Raw genomic sequence first — 12,783 nt, 5'->3', positions numbered from 1 at the left:
ATGAGTCTGTCACCTCCAGCAGCACTACACAGAGCTGCACCTCTGCAGCATTTGTGGGGATTTTAACATGGCTGTTTGTAGGGTTGCAGTGTGTATGGGCTCTAGGATTGCTCTAACGACAACAGCAACAAAATCTTCCATGCAGCTAAAACCTGTAGGTGTTGGAACCACCTCAGTAGCAGTCGATGGATGAGCATGCAGTGGAGCAGGAGTGCTCTGCACACAGATTTTGAGTGGGCAGTGGCCTCTACGGTGGGTTAAGGACACAATAAACCAGAGCTGCCACTGGGGCAGGACATATCAAACCAGTGTCAGTTAGAAATGCCCGGTGGGAATAAGGGAGTTCTTGGACCCTAAAATAAAATTTGACTCCTTTTAATGTCACTGCCCCAACCCTGGAGCTGCGGACACTTTCTGGAGTGTTGTGGTTAACGTGCACTGCTGTGTGTCGGCTGCAGTGGCACAGACCCCTCATGTGGACGCATTTGTAGTGGCAGAGCCCCGTGTGTAGCTGCAGAATGGCTTTACCCGGCCCCCTGCCCTCCCACACAAGGGGAGTAGCAGTTCATGTGCCAGAGCATTGCAGTGGCTGCAAACAGCTGCGTCCCCTTTGCAGCCACGGAGCACAGCTCAGCTTAGTCCCTGTCTCAGGCCAGCACCCACCTGAGGACGGAGAAGAGGTGCAGGTGCAGGCAGCTCCACCCCAGCCTGCTGAAAAGGGAGCTGGCAGTTTTCCTGAGGGAGGGCGCTGGGGGCTGCTGCCAAAGCACATTTACTGCCCTGATCCAGAGGGAATGCCAGCAGGTGTTGCTACCTGAACAGGGCAAATCCATGCTGGGGATGCTGTGAGAAACATCCGGCCAGGCATCTCCTGAGGATATTTTCTTGTTTCCAGGTCAGTGGTACAGGGGCAGAGGCAGGTGTCTCCTGCAGTGGAAACCAGCTGAGAAACCAAATCCTGAAAGGATCCCACAGAACCCTCTCGGGACCTGCATCAAATATTTCTGTGGAAAGAGGCACCCACCAAGGACACCTGGAAGCTCAGCTTTGTCCAAATGATTGCTGTGATCTGAGCTGTGTCTGTTGGCCACACAAGCCAGCTGTAGCCAGCAGCCAAGCGGCAGGGACAGCCACCCCCCGGTGCTCCGAAGCTCCGGGGCACTGCAGGAGGACTCAGCTGTGCAGGCTGAGCATGGAGCCCACACTCCAGCTGAACAGAATGTACCTGCCAAGGAGGAAAGGGACGCGGGGAGGGAGCACTGCTCCCGAGGCAGCAGAGGGATGGCCCAGCCCTTGCTACAGCGTCAGGGAGGGCGCTCGGGAAGGTGGAGTCAGCTCTGGCTGTCCGGGATATTTCCTGCTCTCCCAAGCTGTGTCTCCCAGGGAAGGTGACAGCGGCTGGCTTGACCATTTGTGACCCAAATTCCCTATCAAACCTGTGAGTAATGGGTGCCCCAGCAAAACCTTGGAGAGAACCTTCCCCCTCTCCAGGAATCTCTGGGGGCATTGCAATGGGTATTGCTACCACAGCACAGGCATAGGAGCTCCCTTGCCCCATGGACTCACTGATGTTTGTCAAACCAGGACAGAGTTTCCCCAGGCTGGAGGCCCAGGGAGCCACACGGCCCTTGTGCTGTTGACTGGGCATGCAGCTGTGCCCTGTGCAAAACTGGGTCTTCACGAGTTTCTTCATGGGGCTCAGTATCTGAGATGGCTGCGGGAGCAGCACCTCGTGCGATAGCTCTCAGGAACAGAGGATGGCTGGCCTGGATGTGCGAGCCCCTCCTGTTGCTGCTCCAGTCCCAGGGCCTCAGCACCAGGGAGCCGCTCTCCGGGGCCAGGGCAGCACGCACACATCCCCCCAGCCCGGCATGAGCTGCCGAGGCGGTCCCGAACCGCTCCTGGCCCGGCTCCGCCGGCGGGAGGGGACCCGGGGATGCTCCCGGGCGCTTCCCGGCCCCCCCGCTCTCCTCCCGCCCGCGTCTCGGCAGCGGCAGCGCTGCTGCTCGCACAGCCTCCGGCTCCGCGGGCCCCGGCTCCGAGGGCCCCCCTTCTCCTCGTCCGCTCGCCCTCCCCGAGCCCCGCGGCCGCCTCACGGGCTGTCCGTGTCCCTGTCCCCATCCCTCTCCCGTCTCTGTTCTCCTTCTCTGCCCGAGCCTGGCCGGGGTCGCGGGCCTCCCGTCCCTGCAGCGAGGAAGAACGTGGTCTTGCTCCATAGAAAATAATTTATTGAAATCACAGCTATACATGGGCGGGCGCCAACGGCAGCGCGGGCCCGGCCCGACCTGGCCCGGCTCGGCCCGGCCCAGCGGGCGGCCAGGGCCCCAGGGCCAGGCGGCCGCACTCCCCATGGCACGGACAGAAGGACACGCTGCCGTATGTACAGAGTTTACACGGAATAAATAAGGGACATGTACACGGGAGCGGGCGCTGGGTCCCCCCGCCCCAGGGTCCGGGAGCCCCGCGGGCTCAGGGCCGGGCGCCCTGCTCGATCTGCTGGTGCTGGCTGCGCACGGCGAAACGATTGACGTGCACCGGGATGGGCACCACGATTTTGGGGTTGCGGACGGGCTCTCCAGAGCGGTTGCTGACATTGCCAGCCTTGATGCGTTTCCACTTGGCCCGGCGGTTCTGGAACCAGATCTTCACCTGCACCTCGCTCAGCTTCAGGGCATGTGCGATCTGCGAGCGCTCCGTCAGGCTCAGGTACTTCTTGCAGTGGAACTCTTTCTCCAGCTCCAGCAGCTGCTCGCTGGTGAAGGCTGTGCGGCGCCGGCGGCTCTTCCCGGCCCCGGAGCCCGGCGGGGGCTGCTCGGCGGCGGGGCCGCCCTTGCCCTTGCCCTTGGCTCCCAGCGCGGTGCCGCCGGTCGCCCCGTCCAGGAAAGGCTCCTCCTCGCTCTCGCCCGCCGAGCTCTCCTCCTCCCGCTCGCTGCACGGCGTCGCCGCCGACTTCACCTCCAGCTTCTCCTCGTCCGAGCTGTACGCCTTGCCGTCTGCGGGGCACACAGCGTCCGTCAGTGTCTGCCGGGCCCCCCGCCCGCCCCGCCGCGCTCCCGCAGCTCCCAGAGCCCCGCAGCCCCGGGGAAAGCTCTCCCCGCTCCCTCGGCGGGAGGCTGCAGCTCCTCCCGCAGCCCCGGCCCCAGCAGCCCCGCACCGGGTCCTGCTGCGGGCAGTGCAGCCGCTCCACCCGCGCACCGCAGCGCTCTGCTCCCCGCAGCCTGCCCGGCTGCGAGGGGCAGCACCGACAGAGCCTGCGGCCACCCTGGGCTCCGTCCCCCTCAGCAGTTGCCCCGTCCCCATCCCACGGCCCAGCCGTAGCAGCATCACGCTCTCAGTCTAGCGGAGAGCACCACAACACTTCCAGGGCTTGTCTGGACCTTCGCACAGGAAAGAACGCCCATACCTTGTCTCTCAGCTCAGCTCTCCCTGTCCCTTCCCAGTGCACCGGACCATCGATGCTGTTAGAAAGTAGCCAGCCAAGAGCTGAAGAACTGTCCTGGAAACAGCATCCAGAGCCAGCTCCAGCCCAGCAAACCTCTGTGCAGGGCTCTACAGGACACGGGGTACAGCCACTTCTGGTTCTCCCTCCCTAATCCAAGGATGCACCAGAGCAGACCGTGCAGCCAGGGAACAAGGTGCTGAGGCAGCCGATGCTCAGGGCTCAGCTATGCCCAGCAGTGGGCAGAGGGGCAGGACAGAACCTGTCAACATCACACAACAGGCAGCACCTCATCCCAGGCCACCAGGCAGAATGCAGTGCTTGGATCACTGCAGACACCTCTGTTAAGATGCCTGTGAAGATATTGATAGGGTATTTGGGTATGAATCCCTTCTTTGAAAGCTTCTTGTGTATTTAAACCCTGCCTGAATGATTAAACAGCCGTAGAGCAAGGGAGGACACAGCGGGAGACAAACGGAGGAAGGAGGTCTGGAAGAGTCACTTCCATAGTAAAAGGGCTCAAACAAAGTGAGAAGATGCTCTCAGCCACAGACAGGTGTCATGGAGGGAGAACCCACAGCTATGCACAAGCAGGTGAAGAAGCTTTTTTGTCATGCTGAGACTAGAAGAGACCAGAAAATTCTTCAAGTCTGACCCAAGAGCAGTAATCACTGCTGGAAGGAGTTGTCCTGAAGCACTGCTGCTCTATATAAAACAACATGCACAAGGAGAAGCAGCAGCTCTCCAAACTTCTAAGCGGTATCCAGGTACTGGCACATGCAACCTGGGCCACTGGATTACTGGCCACCTCACCTCATCTCAGTGGGAAAGGCAGAGCAGCCCCCAGAAGCCTGACAGTGCAGAGTTTAAATACACGAACAGAACTGCAGGAGACTACATGAGCCCAGAAGACATTCCTGGTAGTCTGGTGACTGTGGAGCTCCCACATCCCTTGTTAGTCCTGCAGCAAGCCCGTGGCTTCCTGAGAGCAGGTGGGAGGCTTTGGAGATCTGGAATTTTCTCCCTGCTCTTCCTGCTTCCTACAGTGGGAAAGAGCACTCGTCTCTTTATCTCTTCATCTCTATCCTGCTGCAGAGTGATTTCTTTCTTCCAGAGGGTCAGGGCAGGGGAGGAGATTTCCCATGTGCATAGAGGGTAAAGACACAGAGAATTCGTGTTTGTGGGGCTGAGGACCAGCAGCGGGGGGCAAGGAGCACTTCGGCTGTTGTTGCACAGCCTCATGCAGGCACTCTGCTGAAGAAGAGATTTCACTTCTGTGTATCACCTCTCTCTAGTGGAGCATCTGGCCTGACAAGGTAAGAGAGCTCTCAGGAGGAATTCAGTGTCTTCCCCAAGGACTCTTTAGGTCCTGCCCTGACACTGCAATTCCCTAGGAATGGAGGATGGCATCCCAGCAGCCACACCAGCACTGTGCCCAGGAGACTGGAATACTCTGGATACTCTCTTCTGAACCAGACTCCACATTTTACATGGAGCACTCTCACATTTGTGTCTCATAAAAGGGCTGGGTTTGCAGTAAGGAACTTGGAACTATTTGATGACAGAATCTAAACTGGATGTTTTCACAAAGAAAATTGGTACATTGGTCTGTTAGTCACCTATTATGTCCCCAACAACGAAGGAATGAAGGCAGGGGATCCCACCCATGTGGTTGGGGTATACTGAGACTTTCAAGGCCTTTGAACATGAAGTGAAGCTGCCACGAAGCAAAGCATCATGATTGAAAAATCAACAAGAAGTAGTAGATGAAGAATAGTGTTGACCCACTGGTTTGTTTTTCACAAAGTCACAGTTGCTCATTGATCTTGTCAAAGACATTGAAAAGGGTCCAAAGGGGGGTCACAAAAATGCTCTGAGGGCTGGAGCACCTCTGCTGTGAGGCCAGGCTGAGAGAGTTGGGGTTATTCAGTGTGGAGAAGAGAAGGCTCCAGGGAAACCTTATTGCAACATTTCAGTACTTAAGGAGAGCTTATAAGAAAGACAGAGAGACTTCTAAGTCTCTTGTGATAGGACAAGGGGTGATGATGTTACCTAAAAGAGGGTCAATTAAATTAGAATAAGAAAGAATTATTCACAATGAGTGTGGTGAAACACTGGCACAGGCTGCCCAGATAAGTAGTGGATACCACATCCCCAGCAACACTCAAAGCCAGGTCAGACAGGGCTCTGAGCAACCTGACGCAGCTGAAGATGTCCCAACCCACGGCAGGGGGTTTGGACTAGGTGGCCTTTTAAGGCCCTTGCCAACCCAAACCACTCTGCGATTCCATGAATGTGGATGAAGAGACTTGGGTGTCACAGGTGACAAAGCTCTTCAAGCAGCATCAGGAAGACCTGGATCAGGAATGGGTGTTGTGATGAGCCCTGTGTTGGAAAGCACACAGGGGAACAACAGAAACTTTACCCTGTCCCTGACGAAATGAGCAGCCACTACACCAAACCAAGAGTCTCCAACTGCTGCCTGAATATCAGGAGATCTGCACAGCTCGGGAACACACCTGCTCTCACGAGAGGTGTGGAGAACTGGGCATGTTACACCAGGGATCATGCCTTTATGGCAGCTGTAGAAATAAACCAGACTTCAGGCTTTGCTGCTTCTCACCACCAGTTTCCCTACATGCCTCTCCCTGCTCAAGAAGGGTGGCAATTGCTGGAAGCAAGTGGATGCAGAGAGAAGCCCTAAAGTAGTGCATTGATTCCTTTGGCTGATCCAGGAAGCAACTGATCCTGTGTCCACAGAAACCTGCATGATGGAGATAGTAAGAGAGCCTAGGGACAGAAGCACTCACTCCAGAGTATAAGTCACTAAATGTCAGCAAAACTATCAAAAGGGAGCATTTATTCTTCACAAGATTCTTCTACAGGTAAAAAAATCTGTGGAACATCTTGCCATCTTGGTGTGGCTGATGTCAAGGTTATCCTTCCTTTCTGGTGGACTCCAGGGGAGATTAGATAAGGCCACAGAAAACAAATTAATTGAAGTTTACTAAATATACAGAAACAACACTTGTCACAGGAAGTCCCTGATGTGCAGGGTTGCACATCTTTACAGATGGTTGGATGTGAGGGAAGTATCATTTTAGAACTGACCATTGAACAGGTTGTGCTCTCTTGCTCTCCCCTGGACAATTGCTTTTGGTCAGGGCCACGGAATGGATGTGAGTGCAAACTGCATTGTAGATAGTTCTTGATGACTCCCGTTGACATGAATCATCTTTCTATTCCTTAATACTGGGAAAAGCTCACAACAAAACCCTCCCGAGTTTCTTCTAAGATGGTTGTGAAACAAACCCCACTGTCCATCTCCAATTTTATCTGGTACAGCCAGGAAAAGCACTAGGTAAAGGAGAGGATGGGCACGTTTGGCCTGAGAAATCCTCTTGGACCCGGGCAAAGCAGCCCACAGAACTGAGTCCACATGGGCTATGCCCGTGCAGTAGGACAAGCATCCTTCATGGCTCCGGAGCAAACCCAGTGCTCAGAGGCAGCAGGGGATGAACAGCAGCAGCAAGACATCTTCCCTTCCATCATATGATCCAGCTGCAACAGGAAAAGTCTTAGAGGTGGGATTTCTTGGATTCAGAAGTGGCCACGGTCTGGGACAGTTCATCGGAGTCCCTTGGGAGGAGGGAACATATTGTGCTCAGTTATGGAGGAGCCATAGAGGGAGATCAAGCACAATGCAGTTTGTCTGCTCAGACTGGAAAGATGAGGTCGTACAGAGCTGTTTTTGGCCAGGGCAGTGCTGTCCCCGAGAAGACTTTCACAAAAAAAGTAAGATTGCATTGGGCTCAGCACAGAGGCCAGGGAGCACTGGAGGAGCACCCAATAACCCCCAAAGGTAAGGGGGAGGCAGAATGCCCCCATTGTCCTACTTGGGGTGAGAGGTCTAAGAGGTACCTGAGTGAGTGAAATGCTCTTCTGAGAGATGAATAAGGCAGGGCAAGGAAGACACCTGGGCTTATCCAGGAGGGACTAAAGAGAGGATGGAGAACGAACAGCCAAGCATTGCAAGATGCAGCAGAGATTCTCAGCACACATCCATGCCAAGAAGCCTGTAAGACAAAGGTGGATCCCAGGAGCGGCCAGGAGAGACAGCTCAAGAGAGGCCAGAGAAGCAGCAGCTGGCTCGTCTGTGTCCTGCCGCAGGGACCCCTCGCGCCCATTGCTTCAGGACCGAGGGAGAAGAGGTGAGTGCTGGACCTGGCTGAGAAATGCGGAGCAACAAGTCTGAGAGGCTGCAGCCGGCGCGCTCGGGGAGCGGTCGCAGCGCACAAAGGTGAGGACCCCGACGAGAGCCGTTCCCGGCCGCACAGGGGTCCCGGGACGGGCGCAGCCGTCGGGCCGAGCCGGTGCCGAGCCGGCCAGGACGGAGGAGAGCGGGACCTGCTCCACCGTCAGCCCTGCGGGTCAGGCTTGGGGGAAACTTTAGAAAGCCGCTAGTCGCAGCACGGCGACGCCAGAGGCACCCGCCCGGGCCGCGGCACCATGCTGGGGACAAGGCGCAGCCCCGCCCGCACCAAACGGGACCGGACAAAGATCGGTGCGGGCGGGGAGGGCTGCGGACGGAGCCGTGGGGCTCCCCGCCACCTCCCGCCTCGCTCGCTCCGGGCCGAGTGCCAGGACCTCGGAGAGCTCCGTGCAGCTGGTCCGGCTGCGGCGCTCCAGCCCCGCCGTGGCGTCCCCCGTGACCGGCCGCTCTCCGGCCGCGGCAAGCCAAGTTGGACTCCCACCCGCGGAAGCTGCGGACCGGGCCTGGGATGGAGGGGAATCGGTTCGGTCCTCTCGGCTCGGCCCGACGGGACCGAGGGCAGGTCCCGCGGGGCGACCCGCGGCTACCCCGCCGTCCTGCCCGCCGCTCCCCGGCCCCCAGCACCTCCGCTCCGCGGCCACTGTCCCGGCGAGCTCCGGCCCGCAGGACCGCCTGCCCCCAAGTGCCGCCGGGACGACGGAGAGGACCCGGGCAGGTCTCCCCGGGGCTGCGGGGGTCCGGCAGCTCTCCGCCGGGCAGGACGGGCCCGTGCCGCTCTTACCTGCAAGGCCGGGGAAGGGGTCCGGGAAGTGCAGCGGCGGCTCGGCCGGCCCCTTGTCGCGGCCCGGGGGCAGCTCCTCCGCCTCCAGCCCGTCGGCGCCGCGCCGGCAGCCGCCGTCGGGGGTGCCGCGCGGCGGGGGCAGCTCCTGCGGAGGGTAGAAGCCGTCGGGGGGCTCGGAGAAACTGGGCAGGGCGGTGGTGAGCGCCACCATGGAGGGCACGGCCTGGCCCAGGCTGGCGCAGAAGGTGTTGGTGAGGCGGCCGGCGAAGGAAGCGAGCGGGGCCAGCGGCGGCAGCCCCGACTGCAACGGGGCGTGGGACAGTGCCTGCGGGAGCACCAGCGGCCGGTACGGCATGAACATGGGGTACCCGGTGTAGAGCAGGTGCCCGGAGCGCGGCGGCGGCGTCCCAATGAGCGAGTCAATGGAGAAGGCGGTCCCCTGGCCGCCGGGTCTCTGCATGGCGAGCGGGCGCCTCCGGCTCAGCCGGCACCAACTTTCCGGCGAGCTCGGGCCGCCGCCAACTCGCCGCGATCCCGCCGCCGCCGGGCCCCGCCGCCTCCGCGGCCCCGGCCCCGGCCCGCGCCCTCCGCCTCCCGTGGGCTCCGGCGCCCGGCGAGAGCTGCCGCCCGCCCGCCCGCTCGCTGGCTCGGCGCGGCGGAGTGGAGGCGCGCTCGGAGCCGCCCGCCCGCCCGCCCCGCCGCGGGGGGGCCGGGCCGGGCCGCCGAGGGGAGGGGGAGAGGGGAGGGGAGACGGGCGGGGGTGTCGCCCTCTGCTCTCATCCATCTTCTGCACATCACGGTCGAGTTCCTCCTTCAGCGCCCGCTCCGGCGGGGCAAGGCGCCCCGCTCCCCCGGCGCGGCCGGCCCCTGGGAAGGCACCTCCCCCTCCCGCCTCATCAGCTGTTATTAATGGTGATTGATGATTAGCAATTACGGGGCCAGGACAAGGGTGCTTTTGTGGGGACGGGACGGGGCCGCGCCGCTCCGCTCCGCCCAGCGCAGCCCTCTCCGGGCCCGGGCCCACGGACGGGGCGAGCCGCCTCCGCTCCGCCCGGCACCGCCCTGGCTGCTCCAACCGGACCCGAGCCGGCCCTCTCGGCAGCTCCTGACGGCCGAGCCCGCGGCTAGGACGGCCGCCAAGGGCGGGCTCCAGCGCCCCGACGGACCGGGGCCGTGCCGTGCCGTGCCGTGCCCGCAGACCGCCCGAACAGGGCGCGGGGAGGAACCTCGGGGCAGGGTCGGGAGCGTCCCTTCTCGGCCCTGGAGCCTGGTCAGCTCCGAGCGGGATCCCCGTGAGAGCGGCGGGCTCGGGCGCCGCGGGGCCGGGAAGATCGCGGGGCCTCCCGCAGACGCACTCGGGTCCGGGTGGGAGCGCGGTGTGTGTATCCTGAAATGCCCCCTCCTGCTGCTGGCCCGCGGCCCCGACACCGCTGTCCCCGCCGCACTCCGTGTGTCGGACTCGCCCCCGGGTGGCGGCCCTGGTGTGCATCGCTCCATCCGCAGAGCAGCGAGACCCGTGCGAGTCGAAAGCTCCCGAGCCGCGGCGAGAACTGCGCGGCTCCGCTGTGCTCTGTGTCCGGAAAAACATCGCCTGCCCCGTGTGGGGAGTCCCCACGCTAAAACAGGACTTTCTGTCCCCAGCTAGGCATTTGGGTTGTCCTCTGTCTACAGAGAGCTGCTCACCAGACCTGCAATAGGCAAACCGAAGCCCTGCTTCAGAAGAGCATCAGGATTTTTTAAGTGCTTGGAAGCCAAGAAATGCAAGCTGAAGTCACATCTATGCTCACTCCACTGTAGTTTCAGCGGCACGGTGACACTCCAGACCTCTAGCTCTCACCTAGGGGTATTCCTCTTCTCATGTCCCCTCTGTGTTCCTGCCTGCATTCCCCCTTTGTCCAGGGATGCAGCACTCCTGGCTGCTTGGCTACCCAGGCTCCCTGATGGCATTGATATCTGTGTAAACACATGGATTTCTCCACCATCACCTTCTGCTCTGTCCCTGAGGGGTCTGGAACACCACTTTGAGGTGTGTGTTTTCTGTGGGATGTGGCAGCCCAGCCACGGAGTTGGACACTTGGATCTTGTGTGGAGCATTTAAGTGAAGCAAAATGGACCCACTGTGCTGAAAGTGGGGTACTCAGCCTTCCTCCACTGAACAGGCACAATCTGAATCCCCAGTATGGGGATTCAGATACGGGCCAGATAGGATATCACACAGCCTCTTCTTTCTTTCATGTCTTTTGTGACTTTTCCTGTGGCACATCCTTGTGGTCCCAAAGAATTACCCCTCCTCAGCAAAAACAGCCTTGCTCCGAGTGAGGAAAATGGGTGTGGAGAAGTCAGTGGTAAATAATCATCCAGACTCAAATACTGAATCAGGAAACTGAGGTCTGGCATAGGGGATCCCTGTCACCACTCTGATGCAGACATCTCCTGCCCTTGGATCGCTGGGAGAGTGAGAGATGCTCGACTTTGCAGGTCATTGACTGCCTGTGGCCCCTAGTCCAGGATTAGGGCCCAGACTCCGTGCTGGGAAGGAACATGGCAGCGACAAGCATTTGGATGAATCCCATCACAGAGACCAGTTGTGATACAATAAGGGACATGGCATCGTCCACCAGATGTCTTGGTAAAGGAACCTTCAGGTTGGAGTCATCTTCAGTGCACATAGCTTGGGTCCATTCCCTGCTATGAAAGCACCTTGGACCGTGGAGAAAGTGAAAGCATAGCCATGTGTTACTGGATCTCAAGACTGCACTCAAGAGGGCCCAGATCCAGGCTGTGCAAGCAGCTTTCTGACTCCTGAGCAAATACAATTTGATCACTTGTTCGATGAACCTTTTCTGTGCAACCAACCCACACCTCACACCTACAGATAGGTTAGCAAGATATTTGGGAGCAGCAGGAAGCTCCTCTCTCTAGTGACCTTGCTGGGGGTGAGCCGTGTGTCCCACGAGGGAGGATGGCAGCCCGTGCCCACAGCGGCAGGTCCTGCCCGAAGGAAACAGCACAAGCTCAGCACTGCCCTCTGCACAGCTGTAGCTTGCACTCTGCAAGTCCCTGCTGATGTCTCCAACACTAAGGTTCTGCTTACCTGAGCATTGCTTGCATTACCCGCAGCTCCCCTCTCCCTTCAAACATTGAGTCTCTGCTCCATGCTAGGAGCTGCAAGGAAAGGCTGCTTCCAGAGGGGTGGGCAGCCAGGCAGGAGGGGCTGTAGCAAGGCTTCACTGACCAGGGTGCATTCCCACAAGATCTGGCGAAGGTGAACAGAGCAGATCTGATGACAGATGGCTGCATCCTATAAATTGGCCCTGACCCTGACCCTGGAGAGCCAAACCTCCAGGAGGGGGGAATGTACTCAGGGCCCCAACAATTTACTCCACTTTGGTTTACTTTGCCTCATGAGACTTTGTAGCAGAAGTAGAAACTCAAGTGCAGATAGTGCAGAGAAGGATATGTTGAAAGACTGCAGAAAAAGGAAAGGTTGTAAGAATAATAAAGCAAAGATTGTCCTGCTATGCTCTCATGTGTACATCAAATGGGGCAGAGCTCCTACATCCTCACAGGGTGAGCCAACTTGGAATGAGGGTCCAGGCTGAACGTCCACCAACTGGACTTCATAGGCTTTCCCAATTTCAATTGTGTAATCTCTGTCTAATCTTTCACAGCTTCTTGCTGCCTACTGAAATGCAGTTTCCATGGCTTCCACTTGAGGCTCAGACCTCCACTGCTCAGATGCTCCCTGGGCATCTTTTCCTTCTCCACACACTGTAACACACCTCTGCAGAAAGCCCCTCGATTCCAGTTTTTAAAGGGCTCCATCCCTCCCTCTCAAGGAGCTGGTATGTTTCCTTGATGTGCCTGGAGATAGACTGTCCAACGTGCCAGGTACAGCAGAAATACTGATTATGTGTGCAATTTATAAAGCCCCTGGTCTCATTGCACTCCCAGCTGTTGATGGAGATCGCTCAGGAGCTCGCTAGGTACATTATCAGGCACTGAGTTAATAAAAAGTCTCGGGAGACCTGCTCTCTCCTGTTTTGGGGTCACTGTGTCATGGCTCGTGTTTTTCAGTCTCAGCAGGTGGTCCTGAGTCTCACCAAGCTGGGCTCTGAGTGCTGGATTCAAGTCCAGTCTCTGCAAGCAGTGCCCTCAGCAATCACAGACCAGCTTGGCCCATCTCCTCCATCCTCAGTCTGCCTTTGCTTACCACTCCTCTGTTTTCTGCATCAGAACTCCTCAAGCTTCCTCCTCCTCTTCCACCTCCTGTTCTCCATTCCTTTCTGC

The 12,783-nt window shown here is 58.7% G+C and overlaps 1 protein-coding gene across 2 annotated transcripts; it reads right to left on the bottom strand.

The window, feature by feature from the left end:
• Nucleotides 1-2,350: 2,350 nt before the first annotated feature.
• GBX1 (gastrulation brain homeobox 1) lies at nt 2,351-9,277 on the bottom strand. 2 transcript variants are annotated; one of them, XM_014890418.2, is made up of 2 exons: nt 8,494-9,277; nt 2,351-2,993 (listed from the first exon to the last, which is right to left on the bottom strand). In XM_014890418.2, exons 1-2 carry the CDS (start codon nt 9,275-9,277, stop codon nt 2,470-2,472), a joined length of 1,308 nt encoding a protein of 435 aa, XP_014745904.2. In that variant the 3' UTR covers nt 2,351-2,469. The 2 variants fall into 2 exon arrangements, 1 of the variants encoding a protein (XP_014745904.2); XR_015806203.1 differs by lacking the exon at nt 8,494-9,277 and adding an exon at nt 3,404-7,668 and having other exon boundaries at nt 2,893-2,993.
• Between the last annotated feature and the right edge of the window lie 3,506 nt (nt 9,278-12,783).

This window comes from Sturnus vulgaris, chromosome 1 (assembly GCF_052056855.1).
Source record: "Sturnus vulgaris isolate bStuVul1 chromosome 1, bStuVul1.hap1, whole genome shotgun sequence".
NCBI lineage: Eukaryota > Metazoa > Chordata > Aves > Passeriformes > Sturnidae > Sturnus > Sturnus vulgaris.
This window is presented reverse-complemented; position numbering and strand designations above follow the sequence as displayed.